Source organism: Nilaparvata lugens, chromosome 11, assembly GCF_014356525.2.
Source record: "Nilaparvata lugens isolate BPH chromosome 11, ASM1435652v1, whole genome shotgun sequence".
NCBI lineage: Eukaryota > Metazoa > Arthropoda > Insecta > Hemiptera > Delphacidae > Nilaparvata > Nilaparvata lugens.
The window spans coordinates 7,018,625-7,044,594 of NC_052514.1; the positions used below are offsets into that span (position 1 = coordinate 7,018,625).

Sequence of the window (25,970 nt, forward strand, 5' to 3'; positions counted from 1 at the left end):
CTAATTGATTCATGTATCAATGCATCCTCATCTGAGGGGAATATGAATTTGATAATATGAAGATAAAGAATATGATAAAGGTGGATATAAAATTAGGAATTAGTTGATTATCATTAAGAGATTTTACTACAGTTTAAAGAAAAGTAATCCAAAATGAAAATTTCTAGAATACTAAATGCTTGAAGCACAAAGGAAAGAAGGGTTGTACTAGAAAAATTGAACCAGGTAAGGAAAATGAGTCTAATATAAGATTGTGATATTGAATGAATATGATCAAGACGAATATGATCAAAAATAATGAGAGAAATGATGAGTTTAACAGCTCTACTTAGTTTGAGAACTTCATTTATAGTTCTAACCTCTGAGAATCCTCAAAATCTACAGAATCGTCACAATCATTACCTAGTATCATTTTTATGAGAATATGTTTGAGCTTGAGTAGAAAGACTAAATCAAGTAGAGGCTTCTTTACAAAGGTTCGTTTTATGTTTCCCTATGCACTAGATAACTCACTGTCTCTAGCTCATAATAATTATCACAGTCATATTTTGTCACCCCTTTTATAAGAAACTGTGACATACATAATAACACAATAATGACACTAGAAATAAGAGTAAATTTTCTGCACAATGCCACAGGACAGCTTAGTATAAAAATAAGCCTTCTTATATGGGTATCAAATTTATGAGTAAACTGCCGTCAGCTTTGAGAGAAAATGAGAATAAGGATATTTTCAAAAAGCTATTGAAAAAATATCTAGCAAACGGGGTTTACTACAGTATTCAAGAATTTATGGATGGAGAATGAGGCTTTTGGGAGGGTTAAATTTTGTAATGTACATTGTGGAATGTGATGTATATAATATATGTTTATTTGTATTCTTTTATTTTTTTGACAAATAGTCCTTCTTGACGATTTCCTATACTCTTTAAAGAGTCTCCAGGAAGAAATTTTAATCAAAATCAAATCAAAAACATGCTTTCGACTTTCACATTATAAATGTAATATTACATATTCCATGTCTACAACCAAAATCACACACTAGCGAGTGTGATTTTTCCTAATATTTTTGATAAGGATAAATCATTCACGTAATCGATAACCAATCAGAAAGTATGGAAATGGAATTTAATTCATTCATTACATTCTATAACCTTTAATAAATAAGCTTTATTTGTCATAAGGGCCATGCCCCATACAAAGAGTTGCACACTAACAAAACATAAATTACAATTACGTACAACATCAACACAATTGATCAAAACTCCTCTTCGACTTTTGGATAACACTGATATTGAATTGAAATAGTTTGATGTAGACTCCTTACACATAACAGGAACACAGATTTAAAGCTATAAAAATAACGTTGCTGTTTTTCCATCTTGTTTTCACTATTATTATTACTATCGTATTTAATAAAACTTTTAAGTGAAAAAACACTCACATTCTTTGATGTGGTGACGTCCGTTTCATGCTGGTATAGCACATTTTCTAGCCAAACAGCAATGGAAAAACATCAATATGAAAATATCAATGATTGTATATGGTGGAGTAATTTTACATTAGTAAAACAATAAACGATCTTTCAGATATTGAATATTGACTGGACATTACAACAACAAAAGATAAAAACAATTTTTATTTTATTTATTTATTATTTTACAAAGGCGACTTTCTAGAAGTATTTTAAGCCTAGGTGATGATGACGATGATGAGATGAATGATAATACAATAACCTGCTTCTCAAAAGCACCAACAACTATAACATTAAAACTCATCTGTGTTATCAATACTTTGAGTTTCACATACCATGTGAAACCAGACAATGTGTTCATCATTATATATCAATACAAAGCTACAAAGGTACGGTATTCTCATTTAGAAATACAGTTAAGATTTCACTAATTTTCCGATAGTGTTTCTCATGACTTGATTATATCCTGGCATTTTTTTATGATTCCCGTTGTTCTGTGCTAGGATCCCGCACTACGAGCAGAGGCTACGCAGTCTGCACTACAAGAAACGATTCGGTGTGTGGGTGGCTGAGATAGAACCACGTGTGCGGGCCGTCATGGAGGCATCACGTGAGGTTTCAAGGTCACGTAGGCTCAGGCGCTTACTGGAGATTGTGCTCGCTCTCGGCAATTACATGAACAGGTAACAATAACTGTTACAAACTGTTTCTCAACTCAATTCAATAAAGAATGACACAGTTACTTTGATAAATTTCTAAATTCCATAGAATTGAAAGGAAAGTTCATAACAAACTACGGTACCTGGTTTCCTAAAAAGTACTAACGATATGAAAAGCTTCAAAGAAGAATTGAAAAATTATTCAGTTGATAAAGCTCTGTATAGTGTACAAGAGTTCCTCTCAGACTCGAATTAGTTTTCAACTTTAGTAAAGTATTGAATATAATTTTGGTGTCTCCAAGACATATAATTAAAAAAAAATTATAAACCCTATAATTTTATTCTCCATCACAGTATAAGCATAATAATTATTTTTAGGGCTCGTTTGCACAGAAGTCTGACAAATTTTAAAAACCAATCACTGAAACTTTCTTTTGAAAAAAGCATCTCAAGGCAACAGGTAACAACTGTATCAGATAGTTTCTGAGCTCAATAACTAATTTTATGTTATTTTATTTATTCATGTAACAAACAACACTAACATGAAAACATTGGTAGATAAAATACTAAGGCAATCCTTGTGTTTTTTTTTCTTCCAAATTTAGGTGATGATAAGACAGTTCAAAAAGTACCGTAGGTTAGGCTTTTTTCACTTATCCTATTTTCGATGTAATAAACACATAAATAGGCTTACACTAATAAAACAAATAATTTGACAATTTCTATAATTTTACTTCCAATTATTTATTCATTCATAGTAACACAAAATCAAGTAGATGATAAGGAAGAAATCAACAGGATTACCCTACCTCAGGAGTGTTTCTCTCCCAACTTTTGAAACGTATAAATATAGTTCAAATAAGCTGGTTTCGAGCTCTTATGAGGCAACTAAATTGTTTGAATTTGCGAGACAAACTCAACAAGTGAAAATCTACTGCAGATTGAAAAATAAATTTGAGGTTGAAGAGAAAAGAATTAAATTTATAGTGTTTTCAGAAATAATTTATGTTGTAATTGATGTACTTATAGGGTATACATTATTTACATTGATGGGGAGAGAGAAGAATGAGGAGAATTATCATTGCAGGACAGATTTACTCTATTTTGCATTATTCTTGACAGAGCATATATTTATATTTAGCCTTATATTTTGCCAATCTTAGTAAATTATCACAGATTGATGATTGATGTATTCTATCTGATCTTGTTTCATGACGCGTTGAATACAAGTTTCAATACTCATTTGTGAGATTAAGGATACTGATTTTACTTCATGACACTTATTGAAAACATACATATTTTCATTTCGATGTGATTTAACAGGGGCGCCAGAGGCAACGCTACCGGGTTCCGGCTCGCTTCCCTGAACCGGCTGGTTGACACCAAATCGAGTTCGGCGAAAGGCACCACCCTGCTGCACTATCTGGTCGAAATTGTCGACAAGAAGTTCAAGGATATCCTGAAGATCGAGGAGGATCTGCCCCATGTGAGGGAGGCCTCGAAGGTCAGCCTCCAGGAGTTGGAGAAGGATATGGCTCAGCTCAGAAATAATCTCAAGGTGGGTAATGGAAGAATGATCTATCACTATAAGTATTATCATAGAGAAACAATAGCATAAGTAGATATCCCATGGTATAGGGCGTTTATGTCGCAACTTTTACTGTTATCTAAAGCTGATAGTCCACGTAGTTCTTTCCTGTGAAGCTTTATGACGCTGGTAGTCTCACATATTGTGCCGTTCATACACTCTTACCCGGTCAAAACAGTAAAAATCGACAATAATCGACAGTAATCGACTTGAGATAACAGTAAAAGTTGCGACATGAACGCCCTATACCATGGGATATCTACTTACGCTATTGTTTCTCTATGGTATTATACTGTCAGTAGAGACGAGCTTCTTTATAACGAGCTTCCAAATAACAAAATCCTCTTTCGTATAAATTCCTACTTTGTTTCAAGACATTAGAATTTGGTATTTTTACTGTAAACAAATGAAATGAATCTTGCACCTTTGAAATTAACTCTTCACTACAACACACGGAATGAAGTGTGTAATTGCCAAGGAAGCGCTTATTTTCTGCCTCATTACTAGTTTCAAGTTCAAGTTTATTCAAGTTTTTATTGGGCCAGTTGAACATAGAAGATACATATAGCCAAGTCACAATTCACATTAAAGAAACATACAATAAATTGCACAGATACAAAACATACAATAGACAATAATAAATAAAACAGATCAGTTAAAGCAAATTTACAATTAGATCAGATAATTTAGTCTCCTGTACTTGGGTATCAATAGACAAAAAAACCATTATATTAAATTGACCAGGGTGTTGTGATCAGCAGTATATGAATTCCTCTACTGAGTAAAATTGATTCACAATCAACCAGGATCTAAGTACTTGGGGAAAACGTTTATTTGGCAAGGATCTAACTTGAGTTGGTAGCAAATTATGGAATTTGTAGCCTATCACAGGGTAGCTCGACTTGGACTTTTCAAGTCTGCATCTTGGTATATATATATACTCTCACGGTTTCTTGTAAAGTGACTGTGAATGTCATTGCTCTTTGGTAGCCTATCCTGCATCTGATGTATATCCTTCAAACATTGATAGATGAATTAATTGAAGACGGATAGAATGCCATTTTTAGAAAGAAGGGACGTACAGTGATCGAGATAGCCCGCCCCAGAAATCACCCGGACCGCTCTTTTCTGAATCAACAGCACTTTAGAAATGCTAGATGCATGACCCCACAATTTCAAACCATAACTCATCCTCGAATGAAAAAAAGGAAATTAGGCCTGTCTGACCACCGAAATTGGCAGATATGACTCACGCACAAGCCTAGTATTCAAGGAGGCAACACCCTCAGCAAAAAAAAACTGATCAAATGTTATCTAATGTGTCTGGACCCAACTTGATATGTAGGTCCATTCATCATATCGCACAAGCCTTGAGCCCTTACCCTCAGGAAGAATCCCACTCAGACCTCAATAATTTTCATAAATCAACATCGCTTCAGCGAAAGTGAGCAGAATTATTCCTATTACTTTGGCATTCTTTTTGAGGCCTGCTCTAAATTCTAAACTCCAGATTGAGTGTAATATTTGACTATAATTTGATGTTATATCCTTCTGAATTCAAAATTTCTAGCATATTATAATATTTTTGACAAAAATTGAAGTTGAACTTTCAACAGTGAAAACATAACCTATTTTTCTGACATGTCATTTATTATCAAAATTTGGGAATAGAATAGTTTTGGGGCCTGTTGTTCTTTCCCAATCATACTTATATGATTAGTTACTATATCCGCAAATAAATAAATAGATTCCATCATGCATTTCGATTTCAACATGATTATTATTTCCTTATAAGAATTTTTTCACTTTCCTTGCCAAGGAAAGTATTGCTTTCCGAAAAAATTAAGATACCCCAATTTGTAAATTTCTATACGTTTCGAGGTCCCCTGAGTCCAAAAAAGTGGTTTTTGGGCATTTGTCTGTATGTGTGTGTGTGTGTGTGTGTGTGTATGAGTGTGTGTGTGTGTGTGTGTGTGTGTGTGTGTGTGTGTGTGTGTGTGTGTGTGTGTGTGTGTGTGTGTGTGTGTGTGTGTGTGTATGAGTGTGTGTGTGTGTGTGTGTGTGGTGGTGTGTGTGTGTGTGTGTGTGTGTGTGTGTGTGTGTGTGTGTGTGTGTGTGTGTGTGTGTGTGGTGTGTGTGTGTGTGTTGGAACAAGGTATAATACGGGGAGACAATCAAGTATACACAGCACATTAAGGGGAGGTGTGTACACTAAGGGGCGACCCCGTAGTGTCACTGCTCAATTTTAGTAAAAATCACTTCTACATGCTTAAAACCATGTAAAAACGTAATAAAAAAAAATCTCCCCATTTTGTTAGTACTCCACCTAATTGGGATACACTCCAGTTTCCAAAATTGCCACCACGTTGTGCTACGATCGCTAATACACACTTACACAAAACTCATTTACGGATTGAGCATACAATGTGGGGTACTTGCATATCCCTGCATATCTCCATTGTCTCCTTCACTGTTCGAAGTAACTGGTTTGCTATGGGGCTTGCCGTGAATTTATGAATCAGCAACTTATCTCCTTTTTCGTTCAGACTCATTGAGTCACAGCTTAGCGAATTCATAGTTTATTTTTCTGTTCATTCACTTGAGACATGAGAAGGGAGCGAGGAAACATGCTGCCAGAATGTATTGTGGTACTGATTTTTTAGTTATTTGGTACAAATAGTCTGAAAATGATTCTTCACAAAAAATACCCTCTGCTAACCTTACAGTGTTAAAAATACCTGTTTTTTTCTCCATATAACTCAAAAACCTTTCATAGTGAAAAAATCCAGAACTGTTTCCAAGAGAATAAAATCCTCTACAATTCAACGCCAAATTAGGTTCATCACAATCAATGGTGACTTGGTAACACAATTTCCCGAGAATTTTCCGCATTGAATTTAGGCTATTGCTAGAATGATGCGAATGGGAGGCTAGTTAAGATTCAAGAATAGCACGTCAGTAAGTTTATATTCTTGAACAGGCTTCACTGAGAATTCACTTACTGTTTTAGAGAAGCGGATGCCTCAAACTTTGCTAACCTAACATTGTATCTCAAGATCAGGATAGCCTATGATAAAAGAAATTTGTCTCTTAGTTTCTCTCCATATTGACATTTTCTTCTGTGTCTGTCAATCCTTGCAAAAACTCTCTTGTAAACCTTGGATTGAATATTTTACTTGTGTACGGCATGCTCACTTTTTGTGAAAAGACGTTGTTCCGGAGAAAAGATTTAGTAATCATACCCTGCTCAAAAAAAAAAAAAAAATAGTAGTCACAACACCTTTTCAATTTTATTTGAGAAAGTAAAAAGTTAATTTGAGAAAGTATCAATTGTATTTGAGAATAGTCACTTGTAATTGAGAGAATGTCAGATGTAGCCTAAATGAGAATAGTCAATTGTATTTAGGAAGTCATCACACATGTAATTGAGAGTAGTGAATTGTATTTGAGAAATCGTCAAATGTAAATGAGAAGATATCATATCATGAGCAGACATTTGAAAATGAGAAAATTTTCCAATTGACATGTTGTGACTCTTCTGTAGCCTACAGTACAGGTTTGATTTGAGCAGGAAAGGATACTGTACTACGTACACAGTATTCCATAGGCTTTGTATGTGTGAAATTATTATCTTCAATTGTGAAATATTATTTCCCCTGTACTGTTCACGAATGATTAATGAGAATCATTTCTATGTATGTATTGGCAACACGACTTTTGTCTCCAAACATTTGAACTTGATGAAGATCAAATTCTCTATGTTCACGGCGCAATTGAACTTTATCATCAATCAATTGAATCTCTTGATCAAGCAATTTGGTAACTCTCCAATGGATTTTGGGGCTCAAAAATATTTTTTTATTTAAAAACTAAACGTTTCATTTGAATATAAAATATATTATCATATTATTTTTTATGAGTACAGTTATGGAAAATAAAAGTATTGGTTTTTTAAAATCATTCCCCAATTACAACTGACAACTTTTCGATTTCAAATCGTATGTTCCCAAATTAGGAGTTGATAGTGAGCTGTTGAACGGAGCGGTCGCAGAATTGTTTTGCTCTCTTATCTCAAGTTTCCGGACGGGTCGTGCTTAATCGGTTCATTTAGTGCATGTTTAACCTAAAACGTTCTTTCGTAATAAATTGAATTATCAATTTGTTATTATTTGTGAAATTGTTTTCAAGTGAATCGAAATATTCAAAGTTTAAATTAATAAAAACAGTATCCAACAATACTTTCCACCAGACGGTAGTGCTAAAAAGAGACCTAGAGCTAAAAGTTCTTTCGTAATAAATTGAATTATCAATTTGTTTTTTATTTGTGAAATTGTTCTCAAGTGAATCGAAATATTCGAAGCTGAATGAATAGAACAGTATCTAACAATACTTTTCACCGGACGATAGTGCTAAGAAGAGTCCTCGTGCTAAAAGTTCGCCTGAGCTCGAAGAGATGGAACAGAAAAAGCATGCTCCAGACCCAAGTGTTAAAGCTTCCGGTAATGTGAACTCAGACTTTATTGAATCACTATTTGACCGTTTTGAAAAGCGGTTTAGTAAGGCTATGGATGAAAAACTCGCGCTGCTAGCTACAAAGGTGGATTTAAATGGTCTAATTGAAAAAGTGAATAAACTCTCTGTCGAGAATTAACAGTTAAGAATCAAATTGTTGCTCAAAAAATTCAGAATAATCTCATAATCAGGAAGATGGAAAATTTTGAAAATAGATCGAGAAGGAACAATATAATTTTTCGCGGGCTGAAATATGAATGTGCAACAGTGGATTACGTGAGAACTGTCAAGACTTTTGTGTGAGTCATTTGGGGGCACGAGCAGGTACCTGGGTTAATCGAGCACATGCATTGGGCAAGAAAATAGATAACGGGCCAATCATTGCGCATTTTCCGGACGATCAGGACATCCATTTCATCACGAGAAACAGTAGGAAGCTGAAGGGTACACAGTTTGTGATTCATAAAGACTTTGCTTTCGACACAAGAAAACGACGATCAAAGCTTTTCCGGGTGCTTGGCGAGTTGAAGAAACAAGTTCCGGAGTGAGAGGAGAGTATCGGTTGAAGTGGATCGTTTAATCGTGAATAGTCGGGTTTTCACGCTGGATGAGGAGAATGGACTGGTCTCGGAGGGAGAGGATGGGCTGCAGAAGATCGGGAGCATGTTCGATGAGAGTGTGATGCGGGCCGTGAGCGGGAGCATGTGTGATGAGGAGGAGCGAGGCGGCGAGGACGAAGACCGCAACCGCTGAGATAACGCCGTCAGTCCGTGTGAGAAGGGACAGTTGAGTATAGTAGAGTACAATGTGGCTGGATTAAGTGGTAAGATTGTTCAAGTATATCATTTTATTTGTAGTTATGATGTTTTTGTACTATTGGAGACGTTTGTTGAAAGAGGAAAGCAATTGTATTTTGAAAACTGTTTTCCAGATTACAATTTATACTGGGAATTCGCAGTTGGAGAATCAAACTGAGGTAGAGCAAAGGGAGGAAAGTTAATAGAAATTAGTAAAAGAATAGAGAGTTTTTGTAAGGTAATCGATGCGCTTGAGAGGAAAGTTATTCACATGAATGCAGGACAACGGGATGAATATTATATAGTTCCAATTTACCTGAGTGGTGGAGGAGACATGGAATGGGAGAGAGAATTCAATACATTATGGGAGTTTATGATAGTGCAAGAGCATAATAGAAATAATATGATTTCAATTGGAGATTTTAACGGTAGAATAGGAAATGGACAGGACATGTCGGAATTAACAGATGTAATAGAATTGGAAATGCACTGAGTAATAAGCAAGAGTCAAAGGATGAGGTGATTAATATGAAAGGTAAGAAAATATTGGAGTTCTGTGAGGTTTTTAATTTCATCATTATGAATAGAAGGATAAGTGGAGATAGGTGGGGAGACTTTACTTTTATAGGCAGAGGGGCTTCCGTAATAGATCTATGTTGCATGGCTGTCGAATTAGCGCAAATAGTTGGAAAATTTTCTATTGTGCCAGAATTTTTATCTGATCATTTCCAATTGAAGCTACGCTAATCACGGTTGATACTCTAGAAAGAGAGAGCACAATTTTACCACTCTTACCGAAGTTGAAATGGAAGGAAGCGAGGAAGAATGAATATATATCTAAACTCACCATGCTTGTAGAGAAATAAATGGTCTTCCCGAGAGTAGTGAGAGACTTATGAAGTATTAAATAATCTTGTATATAGAGCTGCAAATTATGTGCCCCAACCTGATAGAAAGAGAGAAGGATGGAGAGAAAAGTGGTTCGACAAAGAGTGTGCGGTTATGAGAAAGCGAGTGTTCAGCCTATTGAATGTGTTTAGAAAATCAAATTCGGAGCAGGTGAGAGAAAATTATATGAAGGTAGTAAAGGAATACAAACTGCTATGTAAGAGTAAAAGGCAAGCGTATTACAGCGATATAAAAGAACATTCAGAAGAGTCAATTATTCCAGTGATTTGTGGGCTCTGATAAAGAAATTCAAGTGTAGAGAGTTCAGATTTCGGGAACTGTGAGTGCTGAGGATTGGGTTGAACACTTCAGACGAGTGTTTGGATCAGTTTGCGGGGTAGTCAATATTATGCGGCGAGGAATGTTGAAGATCAAACTCTTGACAAAGACATAGATATGAATGAATTGGAAAGTGCCTTCAAGACAATGCGCAACAATAAGGCTCCAGGTGATAACAGAGTTCCTGCTGAGTTTTACAAGAATGCGTCAAAAAATTACAAAGAGATTATTTTGACTTTTTCCAATGCCATCGTCAGAGGTGGACAGATACCAACAGGGCTTCCACGTTCAATTATATTTCCATTGCATAAAAAAGGTGATACTAATGAAGCGAATAATTATAGAGCCATATCTTTTATAAATGCTGTCGCTAAAGTATTTTCATTTATTTTACTGAGAAGGTTGCAGTTGTGGGAGGAAAGAGAAAAGATTATTAAAGAGAATCAGTGTGGCTTTCGGAGAGGTTATTCGGTTACTGATAATATTTTTGTTCTATTCAATATAGTAATGAAAACGTTGAATAGACCTACAAAGAAGTTGTACTGTTTCTTTTTGGGCTACGATAGTGTGGACAGAGAGGCTTTATTTTTTAAACTGAGTGAATTGGGAGTGTCGACTAAATTTATTGCGATTTTGAGGAGTCTATATAGAAATACGAAGTCTCCTGTATGGCATGGCGTGGAGGGTAACTTAACAGAATACTTTGAAACCAGAAATGGATTAAAACAGGGATGCGTATTCTCCCCGTTGCTATTCACACTATTTTTGAATGATTTGAGTGATGTTATTGGTGGAGGTATATTATGTTGGGCAGAGGCTGATAAATTCGCTGTTATATTCTGATGACGTGGTATTGTTGTATGAGAATCCTCGACATCTGCAGTCAATGATAAATAAGTTAAAGGGATATTGCATAAGGTGGAATCTCACAGTGAACATGGCTAAATCCAAGATTGTAGTTTTCAGAAGAGGAGGACGATTGGGAGAAAGAGAGAAGTGGTACTATGGAAATGAAGTTATTGAAACAGTGAATGAGTACAGATACCTGCGAGTTGTTTTTTCATCAAGACTTGCCCTAACCGCACATTTTAAATGTAAGATAACAGCTGCCAGATTTGGGATTAATTGTGTATGGCGAAGACTCATTTTGAATGATGAAGCACCTCTGTCAATGAAATGTGGAATTTTTGATTCGATAAGTAAAGCAGTTGTAACATATGCAGCACAGGTATTGGGATATGCGGAGAGAGAAGAACTAGAAAAATTTCTGAGGTTGTTTGTCAAGAAAATATTTGGACTACCGTGTAATACGCCAAATTATATAGTATACTTAGTGACAGGGAAGGAAATTTTGTGGTTGTATACTTTGAGCGTTCATATAAAATATGTATTGAATTCTTTTGAGATACCTGGCGACCGATATCGAACATTGATCGCAAGGCATTGTTTAAGATAAAAGTGTGGTTGGTATTCTGAATGGAGACGGATATTAAGTGAGTTTGATATTGAATTGCCGATAACAGCGGACAACTGGCAAGCAGCAAATTTCAGGAGGGGGTGGGAAGCAACGTGGGAGAGGGTAATGGAGAAGATAAAAGCTAAAGTTAAAAGTAAGTGGCTAGAGAGAAGAGAGCGGTCACAGTTTCACAGAATCTACGCAGATGTAAAAATTGACGATGGAACGAGAAATTACATGAATGATGAGTCCAAACGGAATGTTACCTCGATGATTTTCAAGGGCATCCTCTGGGCTATTATCGCTCAATCACGCACCGCAAAGAGAGGAGGGGATAGGTATCTGTTCTATGTGCAATAGCCGAGAAACGGAAGATGCTTATCATTTCATCGGTAATGTTCAATTTTGGTGAAATAAGAAAGAAATATCTGAGAGGGGCGATGCTAGAGAGAGACAGTAATTGAGTATCTGAATGGAAAATTTTGGACGAGTCTAGTAGGATATTGAGGGAGGCAGTGGAATACAGGCGAGAATTGATAAAGGAATTCAATTTTAGGAGTTTATAATCGATAAGAGTCATTTCCTCTTTATTGTTATTGATATCTTGTTATGCATATTGTGAAATCTACATTTTAATGTTGAAGTGGAAAAGTCTTTTTAGGATTATTATTAGAGTTATTAGCTATAAAAGTAGTATTTTATCATAAACATGAGAAGCCGCAAGACTTTATGTATTATTAAGTAGTGCTTTGATCTATGCAGATGACTTAATTGATTGATTATTCTAAGATTTTTAAGAGGTTTTGTTTTACTTATTTATTCTTTCTCTCTTTTGTTTCTGTATATTATTTCTCTTTTATTTCTCTTTTTTTAGATTACTGATGAATTAATTGAAAGTTGACTGTATTTTAATTCAATTTTATTTTTGTAGAGTACAAAGTAAGAGGTGACTCTATTTAAATTTCAAAGTTTTGGTTTTTTGTTCGTGAAGTTAATAATTATGTTGTTTGTATATTTTATAAGTCCAGCCACATTGACGCATACAAGGTCCCTTAAGAGGGTGAATTTAAGAGTATGAATTGCTTTTTAAAAGTTGAGTTACAATGTTTAGTTATGATAATTACGAGAAATTAGTTAGGTATGAGAAGAAGGAGGAATTGGAAAGGAATGATAGGGAGAAATAATTATTGAGTGAATTATGTAATCACAAGAACAATAATAATTATTCAATATTGGTATAATGTATAATAAAGAAATCTATCTACTCGGCTGACGGCCTCGGCTAAGCCTAAAGAACTTTTATTTATGATGAAAAGAATGCTTGTTCAATTTATTGTGAAATTTAGTTGAGTTTGAATTGAATTGGAGGTATTATTTTCATTTTCTGTAATGTTGAAAGAAGTGCAAATAAAGTTCTGTTCTATTCTATTCAATTATTGTTCTCAAGTTAAAATGATACTTTCTCAGATAAAATTCACTATTCTCAACTACAAGTGATGACTTCTCAAATGCAATTGACTATTCTCATTTACATCTGACGTTTTCTCAAATACTAATGACTATTCTCAATTAATACTTTCTCAAATACAGTTGGAAAAGGTGTACTTCTCAGATAGGGAGGGTTGATAGGATAGGGTATCTTGATAAGATAAAGAATGAGGAATCAGAGTTGTGTGAGTAGTGAGTCCTTCCAGTTCATATTATTAAATAATCTAATTTGAGTAGCTGAAAGTTTCTCAACAATGCAACATAAAATGGAGTACGGTACTCTATCACTATCAGGAAGCTCATGGTATAGCAGTTCCGGAATCTCTATTTTTTTAAATAAGCACAAATAGCGAAAACGCAATGTAGACCAGGGGTTCCCAAAAAAATGTTTCTATGTACTCCCTCACCTACAAGCAATAATGTCGAGGACCACATCGGAATTTACAGTTGGGAGGCACTGTGAAACGTGTACTTTCTCGAATCCCAGTACTAATCCCAGCCTGCAAAACCGGAGTTTGAGTACTGGCGGCAAAAGTATCAATATAAATGTTCAATACAAAAACTCCAAAATTAAAATGAATGATGTTTCACTTTATATCCATACTTTATCAACATGATATTAATCAGTAACTATCTATAATATATATTCTCATGTATTTTTTGCAGTCATCCATTCTTATAAATATGCTACATTATTTTTAATTTTTATGTGAATAATATTTACAACAGTTTCGCATCACAATATTTTATTGTAATTAGTCATGTTCGTTTAATATTATGTTATCCTTTGCTATTTTTTATTTTGTTAGATTTTTCGCTCACTTCCAATCTCTTAGTGAATGGATGCACATTCGATAATTTCATTGAGTGTTTGATGTAATCTAAAGTAATAAAATCTTCAGCTTGGCATTCAAGTCTCAAAAATAGCCTAGCATAATTAATAATAGCCCACAAAAGTTTTACATCATAATAATTTAGTTATTGTAGTGAGGTCTATGTTTTAACTCGGATTTTCTTTTGTCTGTCTGTCTGTCTGTATGTATGTATGTAACGCGTTGATAGAATTCTATGAGATTTGGCAGAAATATTCCTTTTTCAACTGCGCGTCGATGTATTAATAAACAAGGTTTTTTTCAAATTTTGCATTTTAAGGATAATATGAAAAGAGAAGGAATCCCTCATTACTCCGACATCACTGTATATAATTGACCGAGCGAAGTGAGGTCTAAGATTCATGTCGACGGCTGTGCATTTCTCTTTATGTTTATATGTTGCGCATTCACAGCGATATACGGCAATATATTTCCATGAAATTTAACAGGTATGTTCCTTTTTAAATTGCGCGTCGACATATATACGAAGTTTTTCAAAATGTTGCATTTCAAAGATAATATAAAAGGAAAAGGAGCCTCCCAAAGATACTCACAAAGATACAGAATATCTCTTGCAGTTAACAGAAGGCTTGATGAACATGGATCTTTGAAAGTTGTTTTTTTTGCATGCATCCACTCTTTCAAATAGGATACATTATTCTGAATTATTCTGTGAACATAGGTGTAGACTACTTTCTAGGATCATGTAAATGTTAGGGTCAAGCTACTGAGAAGTCATGGTGGGGGGAGTGAACAAGGCCGTCGTGTTTTTCTTAGGCTAGTTTCACACGGCAGAATCCCGTCTCCTGAAGATCATATTTCAGATCATTTCATATTTCGCAGCTCGAAGGCTTTCACAAGGGGATCTCAAATTTCAGACGCGTTTGCTCAGAGTATGACTCATTACTTTTCTCAAAGTATTCGGATTTGGATTCAGCGACCCCAAATTTTTTAAAGCATAAGTCCCATTTTCGAAAATACCCAAAAACAAGGGAGTTACAGCAGTTTTTAATATAGCTTTTACATTATTATAAAGTTATGTTTAGTAAAAATGTACCTACTAAGATAATAATACTTCTGCCTCACAGGTAAAGGTTTTTAGAAGCTTTTAAACACTCTTGAAAAGTTCAAACATGAACATTTTAAAACATTAGGGGCCGGTTTCCGAGCTCGGGATTTAGCTGAGTCCAAGACTTTAAACAGCTGGAGTCAGAAATTTGGTTTTCCAAGACGGGGCGTAGTCGCAGTCATTGTCATAGTCACGTTTGAATTAAATCTCGAAAAACTAGAAAATTGAACACAAAATAAAATAAAGAGAAAATAGTGTAAAGTTTCAGCTATTTTGAATTATTCAGGAATGTCTAATTCCGTCAAGGAAAAACGTTTCCAATTATAGAAATGAGAAAATAAAAACTAAGACTTCTATATAAAAGCTGACCTTTTGGAAAGCCAATTTTCTGACTATTGCTGTTTAGAGTCTGGGACTTAGCTAAATCCTGAGCTCGGAAACCGGCCCTAAAAGTTCTAGTTTAAAAAAAAATTCCAGCTTTGAAAGTTTCAACTTCAAAAGGTTGAATCCAAATATGGAATCAGAAATCATCTCCCATTATCACTCAATAAAATACGAGAAAAAGTAACCTTGTACAGTTAACTTCACTGAATTATTTACGTTTTCGGGATTTCAATTTTGTCATACAACAATCTAATTCATTAGGTTGAAATCGTTGAATATTACCATGGATTTCCTGTTGAATCATTGACTTAAAATCTTTGCAACAATCAATAAAATCTATTACACAGTATAAATATGCAGTCAGTGAGTATAGAATGTAACATTCTATACTCACTGCATACAGTAGGCTATAAACATTGTGCTGATCTGAACAGTGAGTATAGAATGTAATTACATTATATTACTCTAACAGCTAACTGGATCTGAATTGATCTATTGTAATAATGGACATAATGAAATAATGTCTTACTATTCCAAGTAAAACGAAACTAATGTTTGTGTTTGTATTAGAGCTGCTGAGAGGATACTGCATACTGAGAAATTCATAAATGATCCAGACCAGCCTGGCGACTTCGATGCTATCGACACCGGAATCTCCTTTTATTTCTATCAATGAATGAATCTGAATTAAAACCATGTATTGTATCAACTATCCTATTATCGTATTGTAATTCGTGAAGCCTGTTTAGTAAAAGCCAGTTACATACACATCGATTTTTTACCGTCCTTATAAAATTCTATTAGATCAAACAGATGATGTTTGACAAGTTGCACTTATTCGAATTCATAAGGATGGCAAAAAACAATCGTACAAAAATCAACGTGCATGTAACTGGCTTTCGAAGACCCATACGATATTGTATTCTATGATCAAATAGAATAGTAAATATCGAACATGTGTGTAAATGTGTGTAAATCAGCCTCCCCGCAATGTATGTTCATTTCTCACCTCCCCGTTTGTTACCTTGTTCCAGTATGTGTGTGTGTGGTGTGTGTGTGGTGTGTGTGTGTGTGTTGTGTGTGTGTGTGTGTGTGTGTGTGTGTATGAGTGTGTGTGTGTGTGTGTGTGTGTGTGTGTGTGTGTGTGTGTGTGTGTGTGTGTGTGTGTGTGTGTGTGTGTGTATGTGTGTGTGTGTGTGTGTATGAGTGTATGTGCGTCTGTGTACACGATATCTCATCTCTCAATTAACGGAATGACTTGAAATTTGGAACTTAAGGTCCTTACACTATAAGGATCCGACACGAACAATTTCGATCAAATGCGATTCAAGATGGCGGCTAAAATGGCGAAAGTGTTTTCAAAAACAGGGTTTTTCGCGATTTTCTCGAAAATGGCTCCAACGATTTTGATCAAATTCATACCTAAAATAGTCATTATTAAGCTCTAACAACTGCCACAAGTCCCATATCTGTAAAAATTTCAGGAGCCCCGCCCCATCTACGTAAAGTTTGATTTTAGATTTCCAATTATCAGGCTTCAGATACAGTTTAAACAAAAAATTCCAAATGGAAAAGATTGAGCATGAAAATCTCTACAATTAATGTTCAGTAACATTTTCACCTAAAATTGAAAATAAGCTCAAAATTCGAGAAAATGTTATTATTTCAATTGCAAACTGTTGGCAACTGTTGATTCTATTAAATCATTCACTATGAAGAGATAGCAGACTTTGTGTGTCTCCAGCGTTATAGTCCTGTCACCAGCTGGCTTAGATCTTTGAATAGTAGACTTGAGATGCGCGGGAACACTAGCGTCAGGTGATAAATTTTCATAACGGCAAGGAAAGTTGTGTGAGTGCACCACACCAGAGGTATATCACTAGAGGTATATGTATATCATTATCTTCTATTTCGTACTTATCTATCATACTTTCTATCAATTTCAGGAAGTGGAGAGAGAACTAGAGTTCCACCGAGTTCAACCGGTGGCTCAGGGCGATCGCTTCCTTCCCGTCATGAAGGAGTTCCTATCGTCTGCCACATGTCGGTTCTCTGAGCTGGAGGACTTGTTCCAGGATATGAAGACTCGGGTAAGTGCGCATTGAAAGATCGATTCACCCACATCAGTAGGTCTATATCAGAATCCGTGTTATTTGGTTCAGTTTTTGATGACGAATAAAGTTTTCTATTCCAGGGTGAAATAAAAACGATATTGTCAGTTCCACATAATTTATTTGATCCAAACTTAAGCATCAGTGCGCATTAAAAGCTCAATTCTCATACATCAGTATCAGAATCCGTGTTATTTGGTACAGTATTTGATGACGAATAAAGTTTTCTATTCTAAAAGGTGAAATAAAAACTATATTGTCAGTTCCACATAATTTATTTGAGCTAAACTTAAGTTTCAATGCACTAAGACATCATTTTTAGTACGGTGGTCTTTTTTGGTTAGACTAAGGAAATTGGATAAAGGAAGGAGTCCTCTATACAATTTTCTCAGTCTAACAAAAAAAACACTGAATAATTATGATGTCTTAGTGCATTGAAACTTACGTTTGGCTCAAATAAATTATGTGAAACTGACAATCGTTTTTATTCCACCTTATAATAGAAAACTTTATTCGTCAGTAAGACTGAGGAAATTGGATAAAAGAAGGAACCTTTATCCAATTTCCAAATCCAATTTTCCCAGTATAACCAAAGAAGACCACTTAAGATGATGCCTTACTGCATTGAAACTTAAGTTTGACTCAAATAAATTCTGTGGAGCTGACAATATCGTTCTTTTTTCACCTTAATATGGAAAAATTCCATAATATCTCTGTTCATAGTGTACATTTTATATTCTAAAATCTAACACCTAATGACATAATTATGTATAATAATAATGACTCTTTTTTCTTTCTCATGATTTATATTACCGGTACGGTACTCATTGGTATATTTATTAATCCAAATATTAGTAAGGTATATGAATTATGCAAGTACGGGAAAGAAACATGAATTTCTTTAATAATTATTGTATCTATCAATGTATACATAATCTGTATATTAGTGATCTGAAGTTTGAAATTTTTTGTGTCCAAGGATGATTAGACTCACTTGAGATGATATTGTCAGTTTGTGTTGGTTCTCTATAAATGCTGAAGTCATGCAAATCGTTCACATTATTTATTGCCGAATTAAAGAAATGTTTACTACAGATGGGAAATTACTGAGAAATAGTATTTATTCAAATGCTAATGACCTAACAATTATTATTAAACGAAAATCCAAATTAAATTCAGTAAATCACCCCGAGACTTCTGCTACTGCAAATATTGACAACAGGGTAAACAGCTAGATGGAAATTCGATGAGCGCTCAAACTCGCTGAAGGACATTAAAAGGATAATTATTATTCATCCTTGAAAAAACAGCTGATAATAATTATTTCGTCGTCTGTTGATGATGGAAGTGAGTGAGCGAGTTCATGTGTGTGGGACTGTGTCAAAATTATGACTCAGCTGTTGGACTTTTGTAATCATTCAATCAGGTAGCCTACTTAGTGCCGGTTGCAAAAAAGCCGGGTTATTTTCAATCCTGATCAATTCCAGTAGATCCATCTTTTTGAAATGGTCTTCTCTGATTTGGTTCACGTGAAGTTAATCAGGATTAAAATTTAACCGGCTTTTGTGCAACTGGGCCTTTGTGAGGGAAATTTTTGCATTCCTCTGGTAATTAATCTCAATTTACTGTGATAAGATGGAACATTTCTGTATGAATGTTATTATAATTTCTTCTCTCGTAATAATTTTTTTATTCTTTTGTACTCCAGAGCGAAGCTCGGTCCCCGATATGTAGATTGAACGGAACTTGACAAACACATATGCACATCATGTGTATAAGTTATGTTCAATCTAATAGAATCTATAAGGACGAAAAAAATAAACATTTTGTTAATATTTGGTGTAAACGCAGCTTTAGATAGGTATGATTGATAAAATAGCAATAAAATTTCTTGTTATAACATTTAATAAGAAATGCCAGCTTTTGTTTCAACATTTAACATATTTAATAAGCCGCTTCGGCTTCGTATGAAATGAGCGCTGCTATCCAGAGATTGTCAGTTTTGTGTAAGGGTATAAGCATTCCTGACCGGCAATTAGAAGGTACTGGGTTCGATTCCCGGCCTGAAAAATAATTTTTGAATGTATCGCTCATCGAATTTCCATCTAGCTGTTTACCCTGTTGTCAATATTTGCAGTAGTAGAAGTTTTCGGGGTGAATTACAGCATTGAATTTGGATTCTTGTTTAATAATAATATTATTTTTGTTCTCACTTTAGTTTGACAGAGCTGTAAGACTGTTTGGTGAGGACAACTCGACGATCCAGCCGGATGACTTTTTCGCCATTTTTGACACTTTCCTGACCGCTTTCAACGAGTGTCTCAACGACAATGAAAGTCTCAGGCGGAGGAGAGAGGAAGAGGAGAAGAGAGCCAAGCAAGATGCTGAGGTGAGCAAAAACCAACATCTTACACTCAACTTATAATAATTTTGAAACTTCCTTTATTCATCTCCCTATATGTTAATTTATATTGAATGAAAAAGACTATAGACTATGACTATGACTATAGACTATGAAAGAATGATAAACTCAGTTTATCAGAGATTGACAATGGTGTAATAACCGAAACCGGTCTTTCTAAGTATCAATAAATCTGTGGTTTTTTGACAATTTCTTAGTCTTTTTCATTCAATATGAATAAATCTGTGGTTTTTTGACAATTTCTTAGTCTTTTTCATTCAATATGAATAATTACCACAATATCAACTTCTCATCTACACAAAAAATGTTAATTTATAGATACATATTTATAGTGAAAATCAAGTGCAAGTGGTGTCAGCAGAAGAAGTGTATCAAGTTGTACCAGTTTGTATTGTTGAAAGAACCTAAAATTAAGAGAAGTTTTTTCAAAGTAATATACATGAAAAAATCAATAATAACTAGGCCTATCTATATTTTTAAGGAAGTTAGACTTTGAGAAAAAGTGATGAGTCATATACTTTGAGCAAACGTCGGCGGAGTTGTTAGATCTGTCGGCTTATTCGTAAGATCCCCATGTGAAAGTACAGGATAGTTGCAAAATATGAAATATGATCTTCCGTAATATGATATTCCAGGAGCGAGGTCTCTACTGTGTGAAACTGGCCTTTTATCACAGATTTCTGTAATTGGAGACTATGTTTATGTCGGCAAATTGGAACTTCCTATAAGGGTCTCCCCACAATCCAAGCCATACGCTAACAATAATAATAATATTGAAGAACCTTAGTTCACTCGTCAGTTTTAGAGATCATAAATAAATCTATATAGTTCAATTTATATGATAATATCAGATCAATAATATATTTAGGTTCAATATTATAGAAAATAACTAGTACCCTTTATGTTTCTAATTCAAACTTTATATATTTCATTTAAGGCACGGTATATGGAAGAAGACGGTAGGTGTCACGCGCATGTTTGTGCTAAATGTCCGGTGTAGCTGACGTCATTTTATATCCAATCATCTGTTACTAACAAATAAGTTTCATAAATTGCCAATAGGTGTCAAAAACCTCTGTTGGTGGCGATGACGCAATCTAGCTGGCTGGCCACTGCGCACACATTTTGTGGCCTCTACCGTTTTCATTTAAATACCGTGATTTAAGGTACAATTCTTGGTGGTTCCATATTTTCTAATAAAGTTTTATGATCGGGCTTTTTTCTATGTTTCTATAATTGAACATTCAAAAATAGCCCTATTTCCTATTATACGTTATTAATACTTTATTAGACTATATAGTGAGATTCTCGTTATGAAGTCAACAACTGCTGATTCACATTAGACCTCACTACGACCAGATTCTCCTGTATTATTGAACTTTGAACTCTATGAAAAACTATATGAGATGCAATAGTGGAATTCAGGCCTGTCTCCAAATAGTAAAAATCTCTATTCTAGTAGCCTAAAATAGAGAGGAACTTTCAGAGTAAAATCTCTAAGGCCCAGTCGCACAAAAGCCTGTTAAATTTTAATCATAATTAAATCCCAAGAGAATAATCAGAGGTTTTTTGGAAAAAGAAGGCTTTCCTGATTAAATCTTGTCGCGCTCGATCGGGTTTGAAAGTTAACAGACTTTGGTGCAACCAGGTGTAAGTTATCCTATGATCTTCTTGATCTATTCAATGATCACTTTATATATTATTAGATATCTATAATCGATCATATTGAACCTATTTCATGTTATCTCACAATTAGAACAAACTGAGGAGAATTTTCAAGCAGTTGGCAACTGGAAAACCAGCAAGTACGACTACTACAAAATCCGACCAAGATGTCACAAAAACAGAGAATAAAACTGATGAAGAACAGTGGTCTGTGACAGACAGGTTATGCAAGGAAATTAACCGATGGGATGTTATATTCTGAGGCACAAATTTCTAGTCATTTCTACTGGATTTTCAGTGCAAGATATTGATTGAGGTACCGTAAATCAATATTGAATCTTGGATGCGATTCTTGGATTCAACACTCGGTTGGTGGGTGGGCTCGCATCTGAATGGAAATTCAAAAATGAATCATGGAAATGGATTGTAAAGCACCAAATCAAATTGACTTCAAAACACAGCATCTGTAATAAATTACACTCTTGCAGGCAATGCCAATAATGTACCGGTACTGCTGGAGTTTATGATTGGGTTTAAGGTTTTGCATTTGAGGGAACCAAAAATTTCACAAACTCATGATAAAGTCATAAAGTTTAGTCACAAAAATGAAAATTCACTCGAAATAATAAGTGAAATTCACGGAAAATGAATGTACACACTGTGTTTTCAATGGGATGGTTTCAACACTATAAGCCACATATGTTTGCAACTGCAAGGAATTTTCAGCACTTTTTCCCATGTTTTATTCACACCCCTATTTTTCACAATAATATATTGACGAATGCCATGTAAAAATCGGTTCTTAGTGATTAATTTGGAATGCAAATTTTGTGTTGAATAAGTTCTATAAATTTTAAGTTGATACCCACATGAGCCCCAAAGGGCTTATGTGCTTGGGTAATGGTACCAAGTCGCCCAAGGGCCCCAAAGGACTATCACGGTACGGTGATAGTTGCAGCACTTGACAAGTCACCAATCAAATTAGTTCACTAATTCATAATATGAAGTATTGTGACAAGGAATAAGAAAATGAATAAAATAAATCATGAGACGGATGATACAATTATATATCAGGAGATATAATCTATTCCTGATAGTCTAATCAATTATATAAAATTAATAATCATATTACAGTAATTTATTATTGTGATTGTTTTAATATCAAGTTGATAATTTTCAAGCAATCATGAAATCATGCATCATAGACAAATGAATTAATATTAAAATTAATAAACATATTACAGTAATTTATTATTGTGATTGTTTTAATATCAAGTTGATCATTTTCAAGCAATCATAAAATCATGCATCATGGACAAAGGAATTAATATTTTCCAAATAAGAACGGAAGCATGCTTTTAGAAATCAAAGTATGATCATCCATATTCACATTATGAATTGATTAATTTACAAAATCACATAATCAACTCAATGATTGGGAGGGAATCAACATTTTCGGGTATTTCAAAACACTGTTTCTCTCCCAAATTATAATACTTAATATAATTATCATGCTACATTATGTTATATTATATAATGATCTTTTCAGTTGAACTGTCAATTTTTATTGAACTATTTAGCTTCATTATATCACCTTTGTATGAAGACAGTTGTTTTTGTCTGTGTCAACTACAATGGAAAAGTGAAATGAATTCCTAACAAACATTTGTCGTCTGAATAAAAATCCATGAGGAATGGCGTGATGCAAACCACACTGCTGGTCACCAGTAGTAACTCTACTTTCCCTGCTTATAACCGCAGTCATACTAAACTTCTCTATCACTTTAAAAATAAGAGAATGCTTATTTATGTGCTTACCGTACATTAATAACTTTAGAAAACAATTAAAAATCATTCTGTTATCAAATCCTTTATTATGAAGTTGAATGAATTTTTGTGCAAACATTGATTTATGCGAAAACAATTAGAATCCTTCTATGATTGAATCCTCTTTTAAGGAGTGGAATGAATTTATGATAATTTGAATGATTACAACTTGAAGCTAGTCCGTCCATTTTGATATTATATTTATTGACTGTCTGTAATTTTGAAACTAATATTCAATGCTTTGAATTTTCGAATGTTCCGAATTTGTTTCCTTTTTCTTGTGATTAGTGGTGTATATTAATAATGAACATTATATTGAACTCATGTTTCAGCTGAAAAAACGCACAATGGACCGCAAAAACAGTCGCACACCGAGCGACTCGACCAACCTGTTGGTGGGCAACGGGGTGGCCATTAAGGGCGAAAATGGCAACGCCGTTAAGGGCGAGTTCGACGACCTGATCTCGGCCCTGAGGACGGGCGATGTGTTCGGCGAGGATATGGCCAAGATGAAGCGAAGCAGAAAGTCAAGGCTCAACGGCAACTCACCGCCGAGGAGGAACAGTGCTAGTAGGGAGGAAAGCCGCGAGAGAGTGCTCAGGAGGCAGTAGGGTGACGTCACAGCTATGACGTCACTCCATGCATAAAGAGGCTTTTACGGTAGTCAAGTTTCCTTGAATTCAAGAACAGAAACTTGTATCGATTATAGACTTCGAGACTTGAAGACTTCAGGAAGAAAAACTTGAAGACTTGTAGACTTCGAGACTTGAAGACTTCAGGAAAAAAAACTTGAATCCAATATACCAATGCAGATTTTAAGAAAAGGAATTTGAATGAGACCCTTCATTAAGGAATTTGAATGAGACCCTTCATTAAGTCTCCAAGTGTTCCTTTATCAAGTAGATATTCAAGGCTTGAAGACTTGTGGACTTCAAGAAAAAAACTTGAGGACTTGTAGACTTCAAGAAAAAGAACTTGAATCCACTTGAATGAGACCCTTCATTAAGTTTTGTTGATTCAAATTTTGACTCTTTGAGTGTTCCTCTGTATTAAGTAGATGTTGAACATCTTTGAGTTTAATATTCAACTTGAATCTTGAAAGAACAATTCAACCTATAAATGGTAAAATGTGCTAAAACAGTTGTCAGTCAATTTAGAATGTTATTAATAAGAAAACAAGGATATTGTCAAATTTCTCTAAAAATTTATTAAAAACTTTAGAACAGTACCATGGTTTCACGTTTACCAACGCACCATCAGCTGTACTGAGAAACAGCTTTCCTCAAGTTTTGTACTGTTTTAAAGTTTTCAATAAATGTTTAGTGAAATTTGACAATATCCTTATTTTATTATTATGGAGAGATTTCACAACATCACCATCAATTCTGCTAAATTTAATTTAGAATGTATCGGAACAACTAAATAAAAAATATGATGCTCATGAAGAAGAAAACTTTGAGATTAATTAGATTTCTCACTTCATAATTATATACTACTTTTGAGGCTATATGAAAGTTTGACTTCCAGTAAACTTGACTTGAAGTTTTCAAAAATCGTTCATTTGAATCAAACGCTCTAGAAAACTTGAATTCAAGGTACCCAGTACCTTGACCAATGTAAACGCCCCTTTAGGGTGTGTGCACATTTATGATTTAGTCACTGCAGTGTGAGGAATGTAACACTAGTGTTTTCTATCTACTTGGCACACTAAAAACTGAAATCGTTCTATTTTTTACCTCTGTACCTCTCCACAAGAGTACAAGATCTTCATTTGCACTAGGGTCTAGTGTCCTATATTTACCTGACACATAGAAACTGAGCAGATTATACCTCTGTATTGAAAATTTAAAATTTCTTTATTCATCAAAATGCACAAAATACATCTGAACAGTGTCAAATTACAACAAGAATTATTAATATCGTCACAAATCTGTATCTCTGTACCTCCACACAAGAATACAATATCTCTATCTGCTATTGAATGAAACAAGTTCACAATGGACATTGTCAATTACAAAATATAATTCTATATAAATAATTCAATCAATATACGTACAACATACGGTACAACCATGAACTTCTATGAGATATATTTACTTAGTGATATCGTCACTGGGGTTTCAAGGTTGTATTCTACATAATGAGCCTGTAGAAAATGTTAAAGAATAAGAGGAGAGGATTGAAAGACCTCTCACTTCAATGAACTTTCTTTTCATGTCTCCTCTAGACAAACTATAACGAAATAGTCTACTATTTTTCAACAGTTTTGGAAAAGAGTCCCTTGGAACCTCAATGTTCTAGAATTAGATAACCGTAAACTAGTATACAAGTTTTTGATGAACATTATTTATATAAGTGATTGATTTGTAAAAGTAAAATTGTTTCAGTAATACATGAATAATTATTATTGGTTACCTTC

At 34.5% G+C, this 25,970-nt stretch overlaps 1 protein-coding gene across 6 annotated transcripts in view; it reads left to right on the forward strand.

Annotated features, from left to right (window-relative positions):
- Window positions 1-24,398, forward strand: part of LOC111052221 (disheveled-associated activator of morphogenesis 1) — a 238,014-nt gene extending 213,616 nt beyond the window's left edge. For all 6 annotated transcript variants that reach the window (XM_039437504.1, XM_039437501.1, XM_039437500.1 and 3 more), the window contains 5 exons: window positions 1,978-2,157; window positions 3,457-3,691; window positions 17,473-17,616; window positions 19,856-20,026; window positions 23,884-24,398. In XM_039437504.1, the coding sequence (XP_039293438.1) occupies window positions 1,978-2,157; window positions 3,457-3,691; window positions 17,473-17,616; window positions 19,856-20,026; window positions 23,884-24,162 (1,009 nt within the window). In that variant the 3' untranslated portion in view covers window positions 24,163-24,398. The remainder of the gene's footprint in view (window positions 1-1,977; window positions 2,158-3,456; window positions 3,692-17,472; window positions 17,617-19,855; window positions 20,027-23,883) is intronic.
- Window positions 24,399-25,970: the final 1,572 nt, after the last annotated feature.